At 42.1% G+C, this 26,369-nt stretch overlaps 1 protein-coding gene across 1 annotated transcript in view; it reads left to right on the plus strand.

The window, feature by feature from the left end:
* Positions 1–26,189, plus strand: part of acss3 (acyl-CoA synthetase short chain family member 3) — a 37,004-nt gene extending 10,815 nt beyond the window's left edge. Inside the window, exons 9-16 of the mRNA XM_084038234.1 lie at positions 4,568–4,671; positions 19,035–19,130; positions 19,337–19,400; positions 20,001–20,082; positions 20,350–20,472; positions 20,565–20,664; positions 20,843–21,018; positions 25,959–26,189. Coding sequence (XP_083894360.1) covers positions 4,568–4,671; positions 19,035–19,130; positions 19,337–19,400; positions 20,001–20,082; positions 20,350–20,472; positions 20,565–20,664; positions 20,843–21,018; positions 25,959–26,042 — 829 coding nt within the window. The 3' untranslated portion in view covers positions 26,043–26,189. The remainder of the gene's footprint in view (positions 1–4,567; positions 4,672–19,034; positions 19,131–19,336; positions 19,401–20,000; positions 20,083–20,349; positions 20,473–20,564; positions 20,665–20,842; positions 21,019–25,958) is intronic.
* Positions 26,190–26,369: the final 180 nt, after the last annotated feature.

Here is a 26,369-nt window from a genome sequence, read left to right on the forward strand (position 1 = left end):
CATGCTGTTTCTGTGTACACATTTTTTATTCTTAATGTGATATTTCCCCTTGGAGGAGGCAGGCTGGTGAGCGATCACATCCCTGCTGAGCCGAACAAAAACGTGTCAGCGCGACGTGACAGAGGCAGCGTTGAAACACAATTTCACTTCATCACAACATCTGAGCCTTTCACTGGCTAGCTTATAAAAAATATAGATTTTCATTGAATTTGAAAGCTTTGTGTAGGAGTTGGCCTGAGTCGGTCCTTGTCTCAGTCTCAATATTGGATCCAGATCCGTCCGATTCTTCTTGCCTCCTCATATTACACGTGGAAGAATGTGTCGATACTAATTGTGCTGCTTTTAATTAAAAAGTGTGTTGATGGACGTGGTAAAACCTTTCAGTGAACTCTGTTGGCTTTATTATCAAACACATAATTTCATGCTAGAGAGGACTCGAGTAATAATTTGATCGAGCTCAAATTCCCCGTCTGCAGTTTATTGACACTGTGGCGTTTATTCCCTCCGGAGCCCGCTCGGCTGTAATACGTTTAAACTGCTTTGAGTGAAGCTGCGGTGTTGTCTGAAGTCGTGAAGGCTGCGTTGCTCTGACCCCTTTTGTCGTGCTACTTTTCTACAGACGCTGTAGTGCTTTAAAGAACTAACTCAATGCTGAGAGTTTCAGTCCTTAACAAAGTCCAAGGATCCAGTCGATGCGGCGCCTTTCTGTTCACTGTAGCGGTGGGCGGCGTGGCCGGAATTGCGACATTATTTGTGCTGTAAATCCAATTAAGAATTAGATCATTTTTTTCTTCTTCTTTTATTTGGAATAAAAAAAAATTAAAAAAAACTGCCTCACTTGAGACCTTTAAGTTAAAAACAAAACACTCAAAACCGTAACAAACTCAAATTCTTTCAGAAATGCAAGCTTGACGGTTTCTAAGAACAATAATTTCAAGTGTAACAGGTTTCAAGGTTAACTATGACTTTGATACGATACCTGCTGAAAGTGTCTCTATATTGATACTGAAACGGTGCCACGGGCTAAAACCTCAAACATCAGAAAAAGTAATGGAATAACCTAAAAAACATAATTCAAGGCTTTTATTTGGAAAGGTAAGAACGTGATAAAGCGTAATATAAATCACACATATATGAGTATATGAAAGGGAAAGAGAGGCAGGATTTGCTCAACATTCAGTTAAAGAAGCTAATGTTGGTTTGGATTCCTCCTCCTCCTCCTCCTCCTCCATATGTACATCCTTCTCTCCTGCTGCATATCCACCCAGCTGAATTTGCAAGATTGCACGAGAAATTGCTGCAATTTCCGGAAACGGTATTGCCAAATCTTTACCGGCGGACACATTTCTGCTGTCTTCTACGATTTATGTCCACCATCATATCGCCCTCGTGCACCGTAAACGGCTGCTTCTCGTCCCACGTTGGGGATGTGTTTCCATATCGCACCTTTTGCAGCCTTAAATACACATAACAGGTCCGACGTTCTGGGCCTCACACGCTGGTTTTGGAGGTTAAATGTCAATCTGTGCGGAAAACATCACAGCCAGCGACTCCTCCGCCTTTAATCAGCACGATTATTCTCACTTCAACTTTGTCGCACTGAACTCCCAGAATCAGCTGGGAGTCGGACATTTGTCGATGTAAAACAGGCAACAAAGGGCCGTCACGTGGATAACCTCAACCCCAGAATATGTTTATTGGCCCGCCGCGAGGTTGGGCTGTACAGATTAGTGTTGTCTTATCTTTACACACGAGCAGCGTTTTTATTGCTTAACGTTGTGTGGCCAGTGTTTCCGTTGAGTTATTTTTTATAGCGCTGCCTCAGTAAGGTTCAGAGTACAGCTGCTATCATTCACCTTCACCGCTCACCTGGCTGGATGTCAACAGGTGGTGCATTTCTTGGTCCGTGTTCGTGCTGATACTGTACGTTGTGAAGACTTTTATTTTGAAATGGATGGTGCTAAACTTGTAGATAATGACTTTAGTCAGTGGAAACAACATGAATATCTTGAAACATGAAAAACATAAATATTGTAACCATGTAGGTGTAATCTGAAATAACTTGCAAATTCAGAAAGGCAAGGAAAGCCTTCCTTTGGATGTTTACTTCCTTAAAAGCGAACCCAGATGTTTACTGGCGTATTACTCCTCAGCCTTTGAGCCTTTGAGCCTGGGCAGCAGCCAAACCACCGCCCTCCCACCTACCATTGAACTCCATGGGAAACATAAACACCACAGAGGATCTGAGTTGTCCTTTGACAACTAGAAGCATGGGAGTGAAGTGTATATAATGTCACATTAATTTATTCCACATTATGCAGCTCAGGATCTGGTTACTTTGTTAATTCAGAGCTTAATTATGGGCAGTTATACTTGATAGAGTCGAGGCATTTATAAGCCATAATTCAATATACTTCATCTTCTTTAATCTGACTACTGTCCTGTTTAAATTGAGATATTATGATCTGCAGTTATCTTATCTAAATTGATAACGAGCAACTCAAATCCTGCTGAAAGCCTGTTGTGAAATGTCGTTTGAAGATTGCTGTTTTGTTTTTACGTCACACTTCCAACCTTTAAGCTCCGTTTTCCCAGAATGCAACGGTGCACACAGCCCAGGACGGGGCTCTTTTTGCACAATTATGGTGGGGAATTATGTGGAAAGGGTCCCTTGGAACCCAAACGGTGGTTAAAATAATTTGTTTTCCAACAACAGTGTGTTCATTCAGCTTTATTGTTCATCTCGTGTGAATACAGTGTCGGTAAATCAAACTGATGTCCCTCCCTCACTCTATATATGTGAGCATGCATGGTACCATATTCAGTCAATAGCTGTATTATTTATTTTATTTTTTCTCTATAATTTTCACTTCACCGATTGTAATCAGTTTAAAAGGTTCTCAATTAAATGAGAAAATACATTTATGAATAAAACACTTTAACATATAGATTGTCTATCAAATGTTAAGCCAATAAAGGAAATGTAAAGCCCCATAATCATGGCCATACTTTATGAGAAGATCTTTTAACAATCAGAACTTTTCTGAACTTCAATCAAAAGCCAAAACATAATCAGATTTAAATCGACTGATAATTTCCCCGATTCATGGAGATGATCTTTGTTACATCAGCGTGGTGATGATCAAAGCATGATGTTTTCCTGCTTCCAAACATGAATCCACAAATCCTCGGGGCTCGTCGGCCACGTTCCACCGCCGCGGCGTTAAACGGACTGCTTCAAATCCCCTCCAGACCAAACGAGTCGAGTTGGGGAGTGGTGCTTGAAAAAGAGAACGGAATATAATCCTCGGAGAGCGAGAGGAGAGAAGATATGATTCAGTTGGCAGAGAGCGACATGATGGAAATCTGTCTCATGGCTACTGAAGATAGAATGTGACTTCAAGTTTGATTGGAGTTGGAAAGCCATTTTTTTTTGCGGAGGGCTGGGAGCGATGAATGATGCCCGGCATTCATTTCATTTTTCTTTTTCTTTTTTTTGGGGGGGAAAATGTAGCGATGGCAATCTGTGCCTCGGCTGTGGCCGGGACTCGTAGGGGGGTCACAGATGTCTTCACAGCTTTGTAGCGAGCGACCAGCAGTGCTGTGAATTAAAAATGAGCAGCCATGGGCAGCCGTCGGACAGAGAGGCTGGGAGAGAAATGATGTGGGAGCAAACAAGGGGAGGGAAGATAGAAAGCGTTATGGGTCACTTGAAGGTCACGGAGATGGTTTCGTGAAGACGAGGAGGAGCTTTTTCCCCAGACGAGGAGACGGCTCATTCATGAACGAGGAGGGACAATATGAGTCATGAGTCAGGATGGCATCGATCCTGACTGAGGGGTCGTGTAGAGGGCAGCGTAGTCCCGGGGGAGAGAGCAGCACAGTCCCACTAATGTGATGTCGTATACAGACGTGATGACGTATTCACAACAGGCACGTCCGTGATGTAGTCTGTGTGTCTGAGAGTCGAGGCTTACAGGACGTGTGACTGCGTGGAGGCATCGTGACGATCCTTATTCAGCAGTTTTTGGTGTTGAGAAGTATCTGCTTGACGTTGACGGAGGGAGTATTTTCACAGGATGCCTCGGTCACGGCTGGGACTGCAGGGAAAACTGGCAGACGGGTCACGGTTTCAAAAACATTTACATTGACGAGGTATCGCATCAGCTCAAAGTCACATTCAGAAGAAGTTTCCGGTCGTAATTTACATCAGGCCTCGCGATTGATACGTCCCAGCTTTCATAACGCATCTCTGACACTTAAAACCCAGCAGTAAATCAGAAGCTCACAAGCTGCACAGCTCTGAGGATCAAGTGTAGGATTTATCATCGGCACACCAGGAGGTAGTGAATTTGCAAAAAAATAAAAAATAAAAAAAGTCCATGCATTCCATTATTTTCATTTGTATATTAAAGTCTTCAGATAAATGGGGTTTTGGACAGGTTTGAGCATGTGATTAGACTTTTTTTTTTAGCCGTTTTCAAAGTTATTTCAAAGATTCCTCCGAGAGAGTGGATGCGTCATGTCTCCTCAAGGTGACTGACAGATGTGCTCTGTGTCCTTGCAGGTTGCGGTCGTTATTTCTGGCAGGTGAGCGTTGTGATGTGGAGACGCTGCAGTGGGCAAAAAGGAGCTTTGGGGTTCCCGTCCTGGATCACTGGTGGCAGACTGGTAGGACGGTTTCTACTTTCTCAGGACAGAAATCAGAGCGAGAGACGAATCTGAATGTGACAACCATTGTTTTTACCCTGTAGATGCATTTAAAGCAACACTGGTTGGATGTTTTGATACCAATCTATAGTGTCTCATCTGATTCCTTACATTTAGTCTTGTAGCCCAAAGAGTCCTGGATGTCAGTGACTCACCAACATTATGGTTTTCTGCCTCGTTTGTCTCTTTGATATAAAGCAAGGCTCTTCAACTTTTTCAGAAAGCTAAGGGTTTGGACAAAAATGGTGTAATTTCCTGTAACAAATTTCCTGCAATTGTACACCACCACAACTTAACAGCCACCTGCTCTAGTGTTGATCAGTCAGACCGAGGGTGCTCTGAAAACCAAGTATGCATCAAGCATGGTTTATTGGAAGGAAGAGAGACACCGAGCGTACACGTAACCATGGTAACTCCCTGTCACTCCTGCATGTGTGTTCGGTGTAAGAGGAGAGAGACTGAGATAACTCCGATCAGCATGCATGGGAATGCATTATGATATAATAGTGTATATTTCACCCTGATGGTCTAAATGCTCCACCTCGTCTGTGACGTACTGTTCCATCTGTGATCCATGTGCTGTATGTAGATATAGATATATAGATGTAGATATGCCTAATAGAAATAGATGTGTGTGGGGCCGCCCTTGTGCAGTGAATCGCGTGGGGCGGGTCGGTTTAGAAGCACTTTGCCCTCTAAACTTTGGGGATTAACTTCTAGTGATGTAGATACTGAGAAAGCATTTAAAGGACCTCAAGTGCTTTTATGAACATGACCTCTGCATGATGTTTTCATTTAACTTGATCTTTAAGACTCGGCCTCGTCTTTGGCTGATCAGCGTGAGAAGACTACAAATGTGCTCTTTACCGTATTTTAGTAGTCCATTGACATTAACGTGGCCTTGAGAGAAGATATAACTGCAGGAATATCACTATTCCCTCGAGGCCGCGCTATAATAACGTGGCACGTTTTTATCATACTTCCCTCTGATTAATTCCATCAGACATTTTGCATTATAGACCAGGCGATTGGAGCCATTTACTGGAGTAATTAGGACGTTAAAGAGCCCAATGGTTTGATTTTCCAAGCTTCTCTGAGAACTGATTATCACGTATATGACGCGTCATCATTTGATATTTGAATCACATTCATGTGCAGACTGGGCCGATGAAGAATGACTGAAATCACAGGACTGTGAATAGATAAGTGCTATAAGGCTGATTTGTTTGTTCTGCAACTTTTTTGTCAATATATTATTGATTTAATATCCAGTAGACCGAACAACAACAACAACACAGCTCCTCAGCCTAAAGTCGGACGCAGTCAGGTGGTAAACTCCCAGAGAGCATCGCTTCAGCTGGTCGTATTCCAAGGCAGCACTTAAGGCGCTTGATTGGCATTTCCTTTCATTGTGCTCACTAATGTTTAATTGACTTTGCACCCATAAGGGACGCCGAGCGTCTGGCTGTGATGTGAGGACTAAGTCGTGTGCTTAGAAAAGAGATAAAGGAAGGAAAACAATCACAGGGAACTTGTCAGTTCAGGAGTGGAAATGGAAATCGCTTCCCCACTGAAGCTTTCAGTCAGACCACATGATAATGAGACTCCTTCACTGTCATATTTTAACTCGTAGTCCAAAATAAACACAACTGCTGTACTGCACAAATTATTACTTTAACTTTGTTAATATTTTAATGTTTTATTAGTTAGGATTGCTTAAAGAATGGAAATATTTGCTTTTTTATCAAAAGTATTTTAAAAGGAGATAGTTGGTACACGGATGATTTCCATATTTGCCTCAAAACACTTTTCACCATTTGACAAAAATCAGATTAAATCTTAACTAGTTTAATGGTGAGAATAAAATGTTCACGTACCCCAGATAATAATAACAAAAACATTTATTGAAGGATTTCTTCCTAAATATTAAACGCGATTTCATGATTTTTCAGTTAAAGTACAAGACAACAAAAGTGTAAAACATGGATTTTATATGAATGCCTTTTAGTAAAATGGAGATAAATGAATTGTGTCCATATGGGAACACCATGGAAGCGAGGGGCCGACGTTTGTGAATTCTCATTCAAACAAGAGCACAATCATTTCTGGTTAATCAGCCGCGCTGCAGGAGGCCTTCCCTTTTGATCCGTCGACTCTTTAAAAATTCAATTAACATCGTCAATATCTCAGCGCCACGTTGCACCGGTGCACTTTAGATCGGACGGATGTTCCCCATCCCAGAGGCTGAGTCATGATCGTCATTTTAAAGACCTGCTAGCTCATTGCCCCTTAATTCACACTTGAGCAGTTGTTCATTAGACAAGGAAGGATGAGTTTGCGATAAAGTTTTACTCCTCCCCTCACAATCAAGCTGTTCTCTAACATGGCTGTTGTGGGAATTGGAGTCTTGGGTTCCCAGCTTGCCTTGCATTGTTCTTGGGCCTCGGTTTCTAAAGAGTCTTGTAAGGGACGGGAGGCTTGAACGCATGCCATCATGCTAACATCGCCGCCCTTCCCAAGTACCGGTGAACTATGATAAATGTGCCGGCGACAGCGAGAGAACACAATTGGATGTCTCTTTGTTTTGTAATGTCCTGCATGCGAGAACGGAGGATCGATGCCGGACAAGACGACATCTCTGTGTTAAATATGGGATCAATACTGTTGTTAGACCGTTGGAAAGCCATCGACCTTGAGTTTGTACAGGCAACGCTCTCTGATCGGAGCGCAGATTAGCCCACTTGACTGATCGCTCTGTCCGGGCTCGATGGCAGTGTGACTAGTTCAATATCGCAGGATTGTAATTTATCAATTCAGGCTCTTTGTTCAAATTGATGCCTAATTTGAGCCCATTGCTCATAAACAACAACGTAGATACCAGTGATTTCCCCTCAAATAGACATTAATGACTGTTTAATACAATCTATATGAGCAGAAACAAAGAAAAACATCTCCAGGAATGAACTCCAGTATTTGTTCTTTGTTCTTGTTTGGACATCTTGTGAACCAAAGGTATTATATTAATCTCCATCAATGTTATGTTATTGAAGTTAAACTCACGGAGTAAATCCATAGACACAGAAGGGGGCGTAGTCATGGTGATGTCATCCGCTGGTTTGTGGAATACGGTTTTGAAACCTTGAGTTTGTCAATTTGGCCGTCGCCGTATTCGATTTTTTGCAACCAGTGAAGGAAGTGACCATATTTGGACTGTGGAGGAGCGACGGGTGGATCTGGTGAACATTAAGAGCGACACTCTGAGCAGCACCCTTACTGGATCTGGATCCATCTGGATTCTGGTGTGAAGCTGGTAACAAAATGAACATCATGCTGGATGGAAGAAGAAATTAATCTAGAGATTGAGACCATAAACTCATGTTTACAATGTTTACAAGGGTTTAGAAGAAAAGCAAACACAAGATTATGACGGTTGCAGACTTTTTGGTGCTGCCTGATTTGACTTGTTTACTATGCGTATGTGTTGCATTCCTCCTGAGCTGCACCTCCATCTTTAGATCGCTTCTGGCTCTCGGTGCAGATGGATGGACGTTACTGAACTCTCACCAGGCTCGATGCGCTGAACTCCATCTTTGCTCTTTGTAGCTTCAGCGTTCGTGAGATAACATTTCCTTCTGCTAGAACAAAGGATGCTTGTTAAGCAACTCAACAGTCTCACTTCCTCACACACACACACACACACACACACACAGACACACACACACACACACAGTCTTGTCACACTTGAGACCATCCTATGCAGGTGATATATTGAGTTTGAGAATACCACTGGCGCCCTCTTGTTTTCTGTGTGGATGTGTGAATCCCATTGGATTCTTCTCCCCTCTGCTAAACTCAATAACTAGCAGCTGGCGGCCAGCGTGGCGATCCAAATGCGTTCTCCGCTATTTCACGGTCGAGCGGGTCACTTCTCTCCTCACTCACTTTCTCTTTGTATGTCCGAGGCAGTTTGTCTTCAGATGCCCGGGCGCAAGAGGCTCCACCATGTTTCATACATATTCAATGAATCCCTGTTAGTTTGTCGGTGTTTTGTGACGTTACAGAAGGAACCTGTCGGTGTTGTGTTTGCCTTTTTTTAAGGAAGGTTTCCAGAAGAGTCTAAAACCAACCATTATTCATCATTCTTACAAGCTTTGCTGCAGCCTGACGTAGACTAGGCTTGTTTACCGGGAACCTGTAGCACCAACAGTCATAGGGGACCTACTGTATTGATTTCTTCTGCCAGCATGTCAACATGCTTATTATCATGTTATTATTATGTTTTTATTCATAATAATGCTTAATTACAGTAATTTTATTGTTTATAATGCTTATTATCATGTTATTATTATGTTTTTATTCATAATTAATGCTTAATTACAGTCATTTTATTGGTTTAGCCCTGTTACATTGATCATGGAAGACTGAAATATTGTTTTAGCAATAATCTGCATAATACATATAAATACAGTTAAGCGGCGGCAACAGTAGCGTCAGCGTAAGAGCAGGGGGCGCCACTGCCCAGCTGTTCAGAAGGTAGAAGAAAACGGATTTGAATAATAACTTTATTGGAAGTAAATCCCCTAAATGTATCATTGTTATCCTTGACGCGCAGGCATCAAAGGTCAGCATAAGATAAGAAGCGTGTCCACCGTTTCCGCCCGCGTGCACCGAGGTCACCGTCGGCCTGCTGGGAGTGCCGTGATACTCTGTTCGACGTCTCTCTGGAGACGGCACATCAATCAGGCGACTTTTAACAATGTCGGCCCCCTTGACAACTCTCCTTCATCTTCCCCTCCAGCAGCAGAGACGCGACTTCGTCGGCGCGGTTTAACATTCAAGGCTCGTTTACTCCGAAATGAGCATCACAGAGAGGAGAGTCCTCCTTGAGAAACTCATTACGGCCAAAACACCCGAAAGCAAAGTTTCTTCGCATCTTGTGGCTTCAAACTGAGAATAAACACTTTTATTTTCACCTCAAACTTAGGACAGTCTTTTTAATTCCCTTTCTCACACAGTTTTTAAAATACAAAAAAAACTATTAATATTGATAGATCTGTCCTTTCACTTGTACCTCACCTGCAAAATAGATAGAAATTGAACAAAATCAATCAGCGGTGCAGTTCGCTCATCAATCATTTGGGCTGCGTGCTCGTAGTCCTGTAATGTAATATTCAGCATCCAAAGCTGTAATCGATGGTGAGAGAACAGACACCATGAGCGATGACGGGAAGAGTAGGTGAACAGAGCGCTTTCAAAGTAAAATAGTAGCGTTCCTCCAGGGGCAGCAACATAGAAAATCTCTGGCAAAACACAGCTCAAGAGTGAAATCAATAGTGTTTTTTTGTTTCTTTCTAGTTTTTAGCCTTGTGTTATGGTGAAGAATTACAAATCCTTGAACGAGAGAGAAATCTTGTGGTTATTCAGTGTTAATACCTTTTATTGTCGGAAGGGCTCGGGGGAGGGGGGGGACTCAGGGTTGCTCCTTAAGTTGGCATCCCATTGTGTGTGAGAGTGGAAAAGAACCATGCAATCACTTTGAGTTCACTGTAAGTGGATGGTTAAATAAAATATTTGTGACTGGATGTTTGATTAAAATGCGTCAGACGCCTGCCTCTGATTCCCCAGCTCCTCGGCGTGAAGCTGCTGCATCATCAGACCACCGTACAATTCTTTATTGATCCAACCGCGCTCCCCTTGTTCTTTAAGAGATGCATCATCTGATTCATTATGTGTTGACATCGTCTCCCGACACTGGAAGCAGTTCATTAGCTGCGGCGGGTGCATAAAGGGTTTGTTTCGCATCGTTTCCCACCCGTCCCCCAGAGACCTCGCTGACAACATGGCAGCGCCGCTGTTTTGTAAACGGCATCGCACAAACGGTGCTCACTCACTCCCGAGATCTTGCACAAGGCCGGGTTGCAAACAAACGAAAGAAAGATGGCTGTCAGGAGACGTCCTATCGGGAGGCGGAGCGAGCTGCAGCGGAGGGGAGGTCACGTGTCCTTAGATCGAAAATATTTCCCGCCGGCTTGGATTTCAGGGGACTTTCTGCAGAATAAATGTATATAAGATAAATGGTTTTGTCTCGGCGCCAACTGGCCGTGATATTTGTCAAACATTTTTTCCGTCAGCGGCAAATTTCCTCTCTGGAAACATTTCTAATTGTGCTAACGAGCTCACGGCTCAGAATTCCGCTAATTTGACCGGTGATTAGTTTCCCCTCTGGGACGCTCGGCTGGTGCAAGGCGAGACGGGTTTTCTGACGAAGCGGAGGGGAAGCGCTCGTTATTCTCATTTGCAGAGGGCTCGATCATTTCTCAGCCTCCCGATGTCATCATACATGCTGACTCATCGCGTCTCCTCAGCCCCAGACATGACACCAAACCTCCATCTCTCCCCTTTACCTTCATCACATCCCCCCCCCCCCCCCCCCCCCCCCCCACACACACACACACACACACACACACACTAAGACCACAACGCACCTGCAGCCCTGCTCACCTCCGCTTCATCTCCATACGAGGAAGCGGCCCTCCGATATGACGCCTGGTAATAACAGGAGCGCTATTTTAAGAGCCAAGTGCCAAGTGCAGGGGGAGGTGGAAGGGGATGAAGGTTGCTGATGTCACTGGTGTTGCCTGGCAACAAATGTGTGTTTCCAGTTGGCAGGGTTTGGTCTGCATCACCAGCGAGTGGTGGCGAATGGACGTTCAGCAGTGTTTTAGGTGTCTCTCTCCTTTTGTCTTTGTGTCTGTGACTCCCTCCGACTGGCAGCTGACGCCTTTCTACACAGAAGGGAATTACCGTGAAAGAAGTAGAACTGGACCTCTTCAGAGCACCTGTCGTCTCAAATGAGTTTTCCAGGTTTTGCCAAATGCTGGCTTCGAATTGTTCCCCGCATATCCTCCCACTCAGAGACAAAGTCAGAGCCTCAGTGTCTGTGAGGGCAGTTTTACAGCCTCCTTGAAAAGACCCCTTTTAACCAGCATCCACTCACTCAGCACATCAATACACGAAGCTGGGATTAATGAGGAATCCTAACCCCAAACCAGCAATCTCATCTCGTATTACCTTCACAGTGCTAATATAATCAACCTGCACCATACTTTTTCACAATTAGCTTCTCAGTGGTCAATTTGTTGCTACTTCTATCGAGAAACTAATGCAAATGATCTAATTAAGAGAAGTAGCTTTTGCATCGACGGCACCAAACCCTGTTCAACAGTCCGTTAACGAGTCAGTCTGCAGTCCTCATTAACTCTGGATCATTTTACAACCAGCTACTCACAAAGAAAGTATACGTCAATTGTGTTTTATTTACCTTCCTTTTTTGGTATTCTTATAGAAGAGTTGCTATAAATTCAAATTCTGTGTTGCTGAACTGAACTCTTAAGTTTTGAAGTGGTTTTACTGATCTGAACTGATCTCCAGCCTGAGGAAGAAACAAATAAGCTGTGTTATACCTTTTTTTAAAGTTAGAACACTAACACTTGTGGAAACCTCGTCTCAGGCTGAATGTGGTTTGAGCCCCAATAAAGGACGAGCTTAACCTGCAGCGCTCAGTGGTGCCTTAGACAACAGGGAGCTTCCATTGTGTGGAGGAAAGCTCTTTAATTATGACCTTGTATGCAAAGCAGCCTTCATTAAGAAACATTGTTTCCAGCTCAGTGTGGAGGAACTGGACTAGCAGTGCTCTGACCTCAACTTGACACATCGGTTCCACAATCTTGTAGAAAATGAACGTAGGTTAGCCTGGAATCATTTTGTGTCTTAATACGGGAAAGCTAAGTTCAGTATATTTGAAACTAGACATTTAATTTTCACCCACAAAAACATGACCAGACTGCTTCATTTCAAATAGACATTTCAACACTACCTTCATGGATATCTGCTGTCTTAAAGGGTCATACATTCAAAATCAACATATCATTTCTGTTTTAAGATATAGTAGCAACTAATGTGTCGCTCTCCCTCAGTGTGTGTTGTAATACAAGAGGTCAGAGTCTTATGACGAAGGATTACACAATCTTTATTGATCGCCGTGGCAAATTGGGTGACATTTACATGACACCTCTGTGATTCATTTTGGTAATTGATTTATCTTTTATCGACAATATGTCAGTATTTGAGTGCCTTAATTGTTAAAGTAAGAATTATGGCCAATGAGCCAACTGTTGAATGTTAATCATTTTCAAAATAAATGAACAAAATAGTTTTTTCTTTGCTACCTGAAACTGTTACGTTCTCATTTAAAAACACACCCCCAATGAGAAAAGAATTTGAGTCAAATTGTCGCTATGGTTATTCGTGTCCCCTCTGGGAGACGCTTGGGCGCTCGCTTGGTCTCGTCTCATAGCTGCAGAGACGGCAGCGCAGATGTCACAGCTCCTGTAATTACATCTCCGAGTGCTGAGGTGTCACATTCGCCTCCACCTCGTTGTTTACCGGGGGGCTGCTGTCATCGCCGCTCGAACCCACCCGCATTCATTCTGAGCCATTATGTTATTTGTCCGCCGAGGATTCTGAGGCACAAGAAGTGGTCTTGCTTTCATTAGCGAGTTAAGTAGTGAATCTGTATGCATAAAACCGGCTCTGAGCGCATGAAGCAACCGTCTGAAATGTGACACGGCAGGTAGAGAGAGATGGCCTCCAAAGAGTCCGAGTTGTAAACGTGTGCACGTGTTATACATGGTGGTGTCGTCGTCATGTCTGTCTTTGCAGGGCAGCATCACCAAGCTTTAGTAGTGACTGCAGCCTCCTCTGGTTCCCTGTGCATTAAACTCCCCCTCCTCTCTCACCCTCCCTTTCTTCAATTGTTGTTTTTCCTTCGTTTCAACATTGAGCCCAATCAGCAAGGCTTGGCTAACCAACCCTGTGGTTTCTACTCGTGTTGGGCTCCTCAGCAGACTGCCAATGATGGTCTTAGCCTGAGCTGTTTATGTCGTGTTGTTTACACAGACTCCTAGCAGAACTAATCCCACAAGTTTGGGGGGAGATTTGTTCGTGAAAAAGGCAGGGAAATGAATAACACCGTGTTCACCTGTCTTTAAAGATAGACGTTGTTTTGTATTGGAATTGAATGCTGCCAAAGTCGTATTCATAATTCCCTTTTTAAAGCGTCCCACAGTGAATGCTTTACAGTAAGGTTTTATATGTGGAGGATGGATGCTTGGTTTCATCCGAGGGGAGCAAAAACAATATAACCCTGTCAAAAAATACAAAAACAATGTGTTCTCTCCGTCTGTTCTCATCCTCCGACGCCACATCGTCTTTTCCCATTGACCTTGGGTCAGCTATCTTGTTTAGCTCCGGACTGAGTTACCCTGGCAACCACACGTCACCAGGACAACCACTATCCCTGATGCGCATATGTATGATGTAAAGCAACCCCGTGGCTATTTGTGGCCCGGGATGTTGTTTACACATTAAGGCGCAAATCTGCTGTGTGTGTGTGTGTGTGTGTGTGTGTGTGTGTGTCTGTGTGGGTGTGTGTGTTAGCGGCTACTCTAGTAGTTAGCTTCCCTGCTGTCCTTCCGAGATCCGAAAAGCTGGAGGACTCGGTGCCGTTTCCAGCGTTTGTTTGTACATAGAAGAGGAATGTTAAGAGCCTTGCAGAAGTATTCACCCCCCTTGTTTTTGGCTGTTATGTTGCATTAAAACCCGTAATTAAAATGGATTTGTTGTAAAACAAAAGAGTCAAAATTGATGAAGTGAAATGAGAAACCCACTCATTGCTAAATATTTAGTGACATTTTCTATTGTATTCTGGCTCGTCGACCAGCACATTAGCTATAAGATGTTGATTTTCAGATCACTTGGTGAATACAAATCCGATGTTCACCTTCAGTTATTTTTTTTCTCCTGTTCAAAGTCATTTTAGTAATTAGTTTTTCACATTCGATGGAGGTTCCCGGGTAGAGGATGTTACACGGCGTATAGCCTGTAAAGCCCTCCGAGGCAAATTTGTGATTCTGGGCTAAATAAATCAAATTGAATTCAATCTTCTTTTAGCTCCGTTTTGGTCTCCACTAACTCCCAAGGGGAATACCTGGCGCTTAACAGAGTTATTGGAAACCATGTGAAAGTCTAACTGCTCCGCCTCTTATCTATCCTCTGAATTTTCACGTGATTGTCCTTTTTTGTCCTTTATGTCACGTTTCATATTCTAAACCTGGTCAACCCCATCCCCACTCTTTAGCCAACATCCCTGATTCCCATATGGCGTTTATGTGTCTCGGTGCACCGGCCCTGCACACAGAGTGGACTGGCAGCATTATATTGTGTGTCAAACACAGTTGTTTCATCCCTTTCAGCAGGAAGTGAACAGCAGTGAGTGTTTGAGGAGTTGCAGAGAATAGAGAGTGCCATCCCTCCCCCTCCCCAACACTCACATGCTACTAGTAATGAGCGTGGCACCGTATTGCACATCCCACTCCTCCGAAGCATCCTCCAACACCCCTCCCCCTCCCGCGTCCCATTCATCACACTCAGGATGCCTCTCGCCGGCCAAGCTCATCTCCAACAGGTCGAAGGAAGATTGATTTGTTTGTGTACAGAGGCAACGAGAGCGTGAGGGAGGGAGAAGGAGCACAAGAGAAAGGAGAAGACAGTGGAGTAGAGGAACACTGATACCAGTGTGGGTTTATTTTTTTTTCTGTGGGTGTGTGTGTGTGCCAAAGACTCACCACCAGTCATTCAGACACAAGCCCACGGCGTGTGTGTGTGTGTGTGTGTGTGTGTGTGTGTGTGTGTGTGTGTGTGTGTGTGTGTGTGTGTGTGTGTGTGTGTGTGTGTGTGTGTGTGTGTGTGTGTGTGTGTGTGTGTGTGTGTGTGTGTGATCGACACCATCACAGGCGATGTGTTTCCTCCTCACTCCCCTCTAGCGTTCACTCACCTGTCTCCGCCTGCAGTCTCCCTCTCTTATCCAGCATATTTAATCACAATGTGACCAGAATAGCAGCAGTTGGACGTATTATGTCTGTCTCACCTCCAGGATATTTTCAGCCCTTAAACCCTTAAATAGACACTTTTCGGAGAGATTGGATGAGATTATTTTTTTTAAATAGTGATATCTTTACTTAAGAAGGGTTCATGTCGGCTTATAGAAGTAATAATATAATACAAATGCCAGGCAATATTTTCAGGGACGTAAAATGTTTTCATAATTTTTTGATTATTTCCATTTTAGCCACGGTGTGTTGTAGAAATGGGTGTGTTAAATGTGTTAAGAAACATATTTTAATTGCATCACAGATGAGATAAACAAAAAATTATCAAACAACCTTGAATAAGGAAATTATAAATCATGAGGCCTCCCTGCATAAATAAAGGATAAATACATTTTTATAAAATGGCAACAATGTGCAAGTTATCACATGATGCTACCTGTATTTATTAAATCAGGCTCTATTTTTTTACTTCTCTACCATGATAACAAGCTAGACAGCTTTTTTTATGTCACTCGTATTGATATTTACGATCACTCCGATTCTTATTGTGTTTTTTATCCTGATCTGCGATTAAATCCTATATCATCCTCTATCATCCCATCCCTTGTGTGCCGTGTTGTGATCTATAACACCTTCCTGTTGTGATCTATGACACCTTCCTGTTGTGGGCTGAGAGAGGAGCTCTCCAAACCTCTGAGTCAGCCTTTAGTAGCCGAGTGCTGCTCTTGTCAGCTCACCATCTCTCATGCAAATGTGAGGACAAAACGCTTTAGTGCAATTTAGTGGACTAATTTTCATTGAGATGGCTCTGCTTTGTAATGGATTGATTTCATGCCTGAAAGCTGCACAGCCAGTCCACTGTCTCCCTGTATGCCTTGTAAAATGTCAAGGTCCAATTATATTGTCTTTTTTCATTTGGGGGTTTTGAATTTACTCGCCCGGGGCCCGAGTCCCAGCCAGCGAGTCCTGGCTGTAAACAGCCGGGTTTTAAACACCCCGCTCACGCCAACGCGGTTCAGCCGGCGTGTCGAGGTCTAATCGACACGCAATTCAGTAGAGCTTTAAACCGGCCCATCGGGGTCAAACCGGTTTGTATGAACCAATAATGGCTTTGTTGTTGTAAGTGGGTGAGATGATCTCATCATGGGTCGACTTGTTTATTTAAATTGTTTAATTATTCACAACAAAGTGATTCTACACAACTTCACCAATACTAAAGTATCTGAAAATACTGACCTGGCTGGGATCTGTCTGTTATTAGACTGACCTTGAAATGCAACACTATCTTTTTTTCAGAAAGAGGGAATAGGTTTCACTATTTCTCCTTTACAGTAAGTCTTTCCCCTCTGCTTCCTTTCAGATGTCATAAACGCTGCAGTAGTGTGCTCCTGAGGGGGAAGCAAAGGGCATGATTGGTCAGCAGGGGGTCTGTCATCACCCTTTCATGACCCTGCTCCCTGACCAGGCGGGAATGGAATAAATAAGTCCTTTTTTTTCTATCACTGATGCTGAATGCTGTCTCTGCCGACAGTGACGGGCTTTTAACCCTGCAGGGAGTGACTTACCCGCCACTGATGACTGAGGCGAAGAGCTTCTGTAGCCGTGTGAACGTTTCTATATATCCGTATCCGTGTCCCATAGTCCCCTCAGCCTTTACCTTATCAGGTATTTCCTGATCCGAACATCCTGCTCCTCCTTTTCCCAAGACGGGATCACATCACACTCCCTGATTCTCCCTAAAACCTGTGGAGTCTGACCAGTCGTACCAATGTTTCTCTGTGTCCTAGTTTAGTTCATTGTCGTGCACACACACACAGCGACCGCATCGTGCCAGGAGACGGTCATGTCGATGGATCATACTATTCCTCTGATTGACGGGTGGCAGCAGTGCAAAAACAAACATGGATTTGCGGGATTTGTGAATCTTTTATGAGGAAGGAAAGACATTTGATGTGTTTGTAAGGCCTCTAGGATGGAGACGGAGTGTTTTGATGGATGTAAACAGAAACTTTGTTTGCAAGAAAACTCAAACTTTACACAAGTTAACACGTTGTCGGGTCAGATTGGTGGCCAGGTTCTCTCTCCTGATGGGCGTGAAGTCCTCTGTCGCTGCAGCTCTCTGTCAAGATTTAATGAGGAGTCTGAGATGCATTTTTCGCTCCTCACCGTTGCACCGACTGAGCTGCCATTTGCATAGCAGCGCTGCTGGCTTGTATGTCTTGCCGTTGGCCTTCGCCCCTTATGGAAGACAAGTCACTCCTGCCGTCAGTGACTGCATATTTTAGTGGTGGAAACCGTATACATTGTGCAGTTTGCATATTAACAGTGGAGAAATGCCACGATACAGAGACTCGAGCACAAAACATGACAGGAACTGCGTATGGAGTATATGATTTGCTTACCTTTAGGAGAAGCTTGTGCATGTTGGATGAGAAGAATTAACCATTGCCTTTTATTTTTAACTGTACTGCTGGTTCCTGAAATGTATTCACATCTGATAGAGCAGCCAATGCGGCTCTCAGTCCTGTCTTTAAGGTTAATAATCCATAACACATGCCTGTTAGTTGAGACATAACTTAAGTAAAGCTATAACTTTTGTCATATTTGCTCAAACTGTCACTTTGTCCTGACAGTGGGTGCGTGAAACCGAAGTTTCTCCCGTTACGACAACCAATCAGAGCTGAGAAGCGTCTAACGTAGCTGTCAATCACCGCCGGTGAACTCGATCAGACTGTCAAACTGTGTTCCCGTTTTTACCCATTTCTCACACCGTCGGCTCATATGACAAATATTACAAAAAGTTGTTTTTATTAACTGTAGCTTTACGTTAAACTCACAAGCTTGACAGACGGGAGAAAGCGTTCAGCTGCGTCTTTGTTTTTGTATTTCCAGCAGGAAACCGACGTCAGTGGGGGGAAAAAAGGCAGAAGTGTTCCTTCAGGCGGAGTTTTCAAATTTAATTTGATCACAGAAGGCAGATGCTGATCGTGGGCTGTTCTGCTGCGGTGTGATTTCTGATGTAATCTCGCTTACTGAGCCGGATCAATTCTGTTATTCCTTCTCTGGGTGGGCTAATGGGCTGACAGACAGGAGAGCCTTCTGTATGTGGAGCACAGTGGGGCGGCAGAGTCGAGGAGAGCCCATAGGAGCTGTCATAGTTCTGCAAAATGTAGGTTAACGCCGCTCACCGAGGCAAAGCACCTCAACACCACACCAGCTCCTCTGATCGGCCCGGCACTAGAAGGTTTAGAGTTTCCGCTGAAAGCAGAAAATCCCCAAAAACCGGATGAGCTGGTGTGAAAACCGTGGCGTCACACTACATAGATCCAGAGACGGAAACTTTCTGACTTTCTTTTTCTGTCTCTCTCTCATCAGAAACGGGCTCAGCCATCACCTCCTCATGCATCGGCCTGGGGAACTCACTCACGCCACCTGCAGGCCAGGCTGGCAAACCTGTTCCAGGTTACAATGGTGAGTCACATCCCAGCAATTATCTTCACTTTCTGCTCATTGTTTGATTGCCAGAATTGCCTTTTAAATACAAATAATATAAAACAGAAATGCAACTGCTTGTATTTCCCTGCAGAGCATTTCATATTTTTGGCTCCCTTCAGTTTGCCAGTGGGTGATGAACCACCTCTGAATATATAAATTGCATGCTTTTCTCTTTTCACTAGTCAAGGTGATCGATGATGACATGCAGGAGGTGACGCCGAGAACCCTGGGAAATATTGTGGTGAGGTAAGCTGAGTGCTCGCAGCTCTGTCAGTGTGCTTTTACCTTTTTTCTTCTGTCACTCACACGTGCAGTCACCTTTAACAATGTGACGGACAGCGCTCTAATCAAATTCAGACATTCATTTTAATAATTCACGCTGCAGCTCGCATCTGCCAGTTTATGTTCGAGAGCTGCCGCTACAAAGTGGACTTCATCAAAGCCCACCCCTTCGCCCTTTGTGCTGCCTTATCTTCCATCCTGCTACTTGTCTGTTATCACTCGCCAACTCCGTTTCCCCGTTTCCCTGACTCGGCGCCAACACGGGGGATTTCCAAGGAATTCACATGTTCACTGCAGACGGGGATGACCACAGGTGGCGCTGTGGAGACGGGGACAGCTGTGTTACTGTGTCATGTGTCATGGTTGGAAGCCCTCACCAGTGTGACGGGCAGTTACTGAGTTAGGATATCATTTCTCTCATAATATTGGTTAATATTTAAAGAGCGTGTGAATTTTTGCTGCAGTCATAAAAAGCCGGAATCACGCTTTTCCTCATTTGTATAGTTATGGTAGAAACATAAAGAGGAGTATTTGAATGTCACTAAACATCACTTTTCCCTTCAGACTACCTTTACCACCTGGTGCAGCGTTGTCGCTGTGGCAGAACCGGGATCTGTTCAAGGAGATCTACTTCACTAAGTTCCAAGTAAGACAAGTCATCAGTCCCTCGAATTTGGATATTTATTGGTAATGAAATAATAATAATAAAGAACAATTGTGTTTGTTGGAAGTTCTGTCCTTTTTATGACACTGCATCAATAATGCAGTAGTGGGGAGTGAGTATGTGGTAAAAGGTGGCCCCCTAGTGTTGAAATGATTAATTACACAGCACCTTGGCTTTTTGCAACCATAGAGAGACCTTATAAATAAAAATGTAGTCATATTCTCTCCTTCGTTGGTGTTCCTCCATCAGGGTTATTACGACACCATGGATGCGGGTTTTGTGGATGAGGCGGGTTTCCTTTACATCATGTCCCGGTCTGATGATGTCATCAACGTGGCAGGTCACAGGCTGTCAGCCGGAGCGTTGGAAGAGGTAGGAGAGTGATTTCAGGGCACGTCACGGGAAGGTTTCCCCCCACTCTTCTTCGTGGTGTTGTGATGCATGATCATGTGTGTGTGTTGCAGTCCGTTCTGCAGCACCCTGCAGTGGGGGACTGTGCTGTGGTGGGTCTAGAGGACACTCTGAAGGGTGTCGTCCCCTTGGCCCTGTGTGTACTCAAGAATGGTGAGGCATGCCCGGAGAAATTTTGAATATTTACTCAATGTGACTTCTTGGTAGCACATCCGTTTTTTTGGTGATTCATCCTCCTTTACGTTCATGAAGTAAAATTGCCCACAAAATCCAAGACCATAACCCAAATTAAATTCCTGATGATGTTTGCATCTTGCACTCTGTGTCTCAGGCGTGCAGAAAAACGAAGAGGAGATCATAAAGGAGATGGTGAAGCTTGTGAGAGACACCATCGGACCAGTGGCCGCCTTTAGGAAAGTGCTTTTTGTCAAAGGGTTGCCAAAGACGCGCTCTGGCAAGATCCCCCGCTCCTCTTTAGCTAACCTGGTCAACGGCAAGCCTTACAAGGTATGATGCAACCAGTGAACTAGTATGAATGTTAACCATGGCCGTTGGATGAGTTCAAAAGAAAATGGCACTCTGAACTGTGCATTGACCGTAGAAAGAGAATGCGATACGCTGCAATAGGAAGGCTTCACGTAAAAATGGCCAAAACTCCACTCTCACTCAGTTTTTATGGGTATACTATACTGTGGCTTTTCTAAGACTAGTAATACTATATTATAATATAATACTAATTTAAAATATTATAAGAAAATGTTTAATTACACATTTGTATGAAATAATATACTATGTCTTTTCTCACAGAATGTTTTATGGCATGCCATGCTTTGCCATTTTTATGGAATTCTATACTATTAGTTTGTAATTTTGTATTGAAAGCTATACGATAACTACAACAGTTTTATTACATGCTTGACATACGATACGAGGGATTTTTGTGACTGTGAACCAGCAGTTTTTATGACTTTTTATTAATTTTTCATGAATTTTGTTAGCTGCCCTTTTCCGTGAATTTTCGACATGCTACAGTATGACTTTTTTTTCCTCAAAAATGTGACCATGGCTTTGTATGACTGTTTTGGACTCACTACACTCAGACTTAACGCGACAAGCGAAACCAGCAGTTTTTAATCATTTTTAATCATTTTTCTCGAATTTTGTTAGCTGCCCTTTTCCGTGAATTTTCGACATGCTATAGTATGACTTTTTTTTCCCTCAAAAATTTGACCATGGCTTTTTATGACCGTTTTGGACTCACTACACTCAAAATTTATGCGACAAGCGAAACCAGCAGTTTTCATGACTTTTTAATCATTTTTAATCATTTTTCATGAATTTTGTTAGCTGCCCTTTTCCGTGAATTTTCGACATGCTATAGTATGACTTTTTTTTTCCCCTCAAAAATTTGACCAAGGCTTTTTATGACTGTTTTGGACTGACTACACTCAGACTAGGCGCAACAAGCGATACGAGTGATTTTTATGACTTTTTATTAATTTTTAATGAATTAACTCGGCTGCCATTTTTCGTGAATTTTCAACATGCTATAGTATGACTTTTTTTTTCCCCTCAAAAATTTGACCATGGCTTTTTATGACTGTTTTGGACTCACTACACTCAGACTATGCTTGACGTACGATATAAGGGATTTTAATGACTTTTTAATATTTCTTTACAATATTTTCTGAATTTTGTCAGGTGCCCTTTTTTGTGAATTGTCGACATGCTATAGTATGACTTTTTTTTTCCTCAAAAATTTGACCATGGCTTTTTATGACCGTTTTGGACTCACGACACTCAGACTTGACGCGACAAGCGAAACCAGCAGTTTTTATGACTTTTTAATCATTTTTCATGAATTTTGTTAGCTGCCCTTTTCCGTGAATTTTCGACATGCTATAGTATGACTTTTTTTTTTTCCTCAAAAATGTGACCATGGCTTTTTATGACTGTTTTGTACTCACTACACTCAGACTTAACGCGACAAGCGAAACCAGCAGTTTTTATGACTTTTTAATCATTTTTCATGAATTTTGTTAGCTGCCCTTTTCCGTGAATTTTCGACATGCTATAGTATGACTTTTTTTTTTTCCTCAAAAATGTGACCATGGCTTTTTATGACTGTTTTGGACTCACTACACTCAGACTTAACGCGACAAGCGAAACCAGAAGTTTTTATGACTTTTTAATCCTTTTTATTAATTTTTCATGAATTTTGTTAGCTGCCCTTTTCCGTGAATTTTCGACATGCTACAGTATGACTTTTTTTTCCTCAAAAATGTGACCATGGCTTTGTATGACTGTTTTGGACTCACTACACTCAGACTTAACGCGACAAGCGAAACCAGCAGTTTTTAATCATTTTTAATCATTTTTCTCGAATTTTGTTAGCTGCCCTTTTCCGTGAATTTTCGACATGCTATAGTATGACTTTTTTTTCCCTCAAAAATTTGACCATGGCTTTTTATGACCGTTTTGGACTCACTACACTCAAAATTGATGCGACAAGCGAAACCAGCAGTTTTCATGACTTTTTAATCATTTTTAATCATTTTTCATGAATTTTGTTAGCTGCCCTTTTCCGTGAATTTTCGACATGCTATAGTATGACTTTTTTTTTCCCCTCAAAAATTTGACCAAGGCTTTTTATGACTGTTTTGGACTGACTACACTCAGACTAGGCGCAACAAGCGATACGAGTGATTTTTATGACTTTTTATTAATTTTTAATGAATTAACTCGGCTGCCATTTTTCGTGAATTTTCAACATGCTATAGTATGACTTTTTTTTTCCCCTCAAAAATTTGACCATGGCTTTTTATGACTGTTTTGCACTCACTACACTCAGACTATGCTTGACGTACGATATAAGGGATTTTAATGACTTTTTAATATTTCTTTACAATATTTTCTGAATTTTGTCAGGTGCCCTTTTTTGTGAATTGTCGACATGCTATAGTATGACTTTTTTTTTCCTCAAAAATTTGACCATGGCTTTTTATGACCGTTTTGGACTCACGACACTCAGACTTGACGCGACAAGCGAAACCAGCAGTTTTTATGACTTTTTAATCATTTTTCATGAATTTTGTTAGCTGCCCTTTTCCGTGAATTTTCGACATGCTATAGTATGACTTTTTTTTTTTCCTCAAAAATGTGACCATGGCTTTTTATGACTGTTTTGGACTCACTACACTCAGACTTAACGCGACAAGCGAAACCAGCAGTTTTTAATCATTTTTAATCATTTTTCTCGAATTTTGTTAGCTGCCCTTTTCCGTGAATTTTCGACATGCTATAGTATGATTTTTTTTTCCCTCAAAAATTTGACCATGGCTTTTTATGACCGTTTTGGACTCACGACACTCAGACTTGACGCGACAAGCGAAACCAGCAGTTTTTATGACTTTTTAATCATTTTTCATGAATTTTGTTAGCTGCCCTTTTCCGTGAATTTTCGACATGCTATAGTATGACTTTTTTTTTCCCCTCAAAAATTTGACCAAGGCTTTTTATGACTGTTTTGGACTGACTACACTCAGACTAGGCGCAACAAGCGATACGAGTGATTTTTATGACTTTTTATTAATTTTTAATGAATTAACTCGGCTGCCATTTTTCGTGAATTTTCAACATGCTATAGTATGACTTTTTTTTTCCCCTCAAAAATTTGACCATGGCTTTTTATGACTGTTTTGCACTCACTACACTCAGACTATGCTTGACGTACGATATAAGGGATTTTAATGACTTTTTAATATTTCTTTACAATATTTTCTGAATTTTGTCAAGTGCCCTTTTTTGTGAATTGTCGACATGCTATAGTATGACTTTTTTTTTCCTCAAAAATTTGACCATGGCTTTTTATGACTGTTTTGGACTCACGACACTCAGACTTGACGCGACAAGCGAAACCAGCAGTTTTTATGACTTTTTAATCATTTTTCATGAATTTTGTTAGCTGCCCTTTTCCGTGAATTTTCGACATGCTATAGTATGACTTTTTTTTTTTCCTCAAAAATGTGACCATGGCTTTTTATGACTGTTTTGGACTCACTACACTCAGACTTAACGCGACAAGCGAAACCAGCAGTTTTTAATCATTTTTAATCATTTTTCTCGAATTTTGTTAGCTGCCCTTTTCCGTGAATTTTCGACATGCTATAGTATGACTTTTTTTTCCCTCAAAAATTTGACCATGGCTTTTTATGACCGTTTTGGACTCACTACACTCAGACTTGATGCGACAAGCGAAACCAGCAGTTTTTATGACTTTTTAATCATTTTTAATCATTTTTCATGAATTTTGTTAGCTGCCCTTTTCCGTGAATTTTCGACATGCTATAGTATGACTTTTTTTTTCCCCTCAAAAATTTGACCAAGGCTTTTTATGACTGTTTTGGACTGACTACACTCAGACTAGGCGCAACAAGCGATACGAGTGATTTTTATGACTTTTTATCAATTTTTAATATATTAACTCGGCTGCCATTTTTCGTGAATTTTCAACATGCTATAGTATGACTTTTTTTTTCCCCTCAAAAATTTGACCATGGCTTTTCATGACTGTTTTGGACTCACTACACTCAGACTATGCTTGACGTACGATATAAGGGATTTTAATGACTTTTTAATATTTCTTTACAATATTTTCTGAATTTTGTCAGGTGCCCTTTTTTGTGAATTGTCGACATGCTATAGTATGACTTTTTTTTTCCTCAAAAATTTGACCATGGCTTTTTATGACCGTTTTGGACTCACGACACTCAGACTTGACGCGACAAGCGAAACCAGCAGTTTTTATGACTTTTTAATCATTTTTCATGAATTTTGTTAGCTGCCCTTTTCCGTGAATTTTCGACATGCTATAGTATGACTTTTTTTTTTTCCTCAAAAATGTGACCATGGCTTTTTATGACTGTTTTGGACTCACTACACTCAGACTTAACGCGACAAGCGAAACCAGCAGTTTTTAATCATTTTTAATCATTTTTCTCGAATTTTGTTAGCTGCCCTTTTCCGTGAATTTTCGACATGCTATAGTATGATTTTTTTTTCCCTCAAAAATTTGACCATGGCTTTTTATGACCGTTTTGGACTCACTACACTCAGACTTGATGCGACAAGCGAAACCAGCAGTTTTTATGACTTTTTAATCATTTTTAATAATTTTTCATGAATTTTGTTGGCTGCCCTTTTCTGTGAATTTTCGACATGCTCAGACTTGGCGCAACAAGCGATACGAGCGATTTTTATGACTTTTTAATAATTTTTCATGAATTAACTCGGCTGCCATTTTTCGTGAATTTTCAACATGCCATAGTATGACTTTTTTTTCTCAAAAAATTTGACTGGCTTTTTATGGCTGTTCTGGACTTTGGATGATTGTTTTAATTAGCTTTATTATCTGAGCAAAATCACAAAGGATTTGTTTTCCTTCACAGATAACTCCAACCATTGAGGACCCAGACGTGTTCAAAGACATCGAGAGGCAGGTAGAAAAAGCCCTGGGACCTCGCGGAGCCTGAACGTTTATTGGATAATAAAGAAAAATGAGGTTGGATACATTTTGGCAACACAAACCCTCTTGGCAAGCATGGCCATGCCGTGCACTGGGGGGTATTGGACTCTTGGAAGTATTATACATTTGTCATTATTCTGAAGGTAGACATCATTTCCAGCAACCTTTACTCTGTGCTAAGTGTTAATGTCTGATATTAAGTCTATTTGTATAATCTGAATAATAATCTAAAACCCTTACTGTCCTACAGGCTTTTTCATAATTAATCAGCAGAGGCAAGGTACAGTGCTTTTAAGTCTAAAATGATGCCCTTGAGCTGTAAACATTTTGAATT

This window comes from Eutrigla gurnardus (assembly GCF_963514095.1).
Source record: "Eutrigla gurnardus genome assembly, chromosome: 21".
Taxonomy (NCBI): Eukaryota; Metazoa; Chordata; class Actinopteri; order Perciformes; family Triglidae; genus Eutrigla; species Eutrigla gurnardus.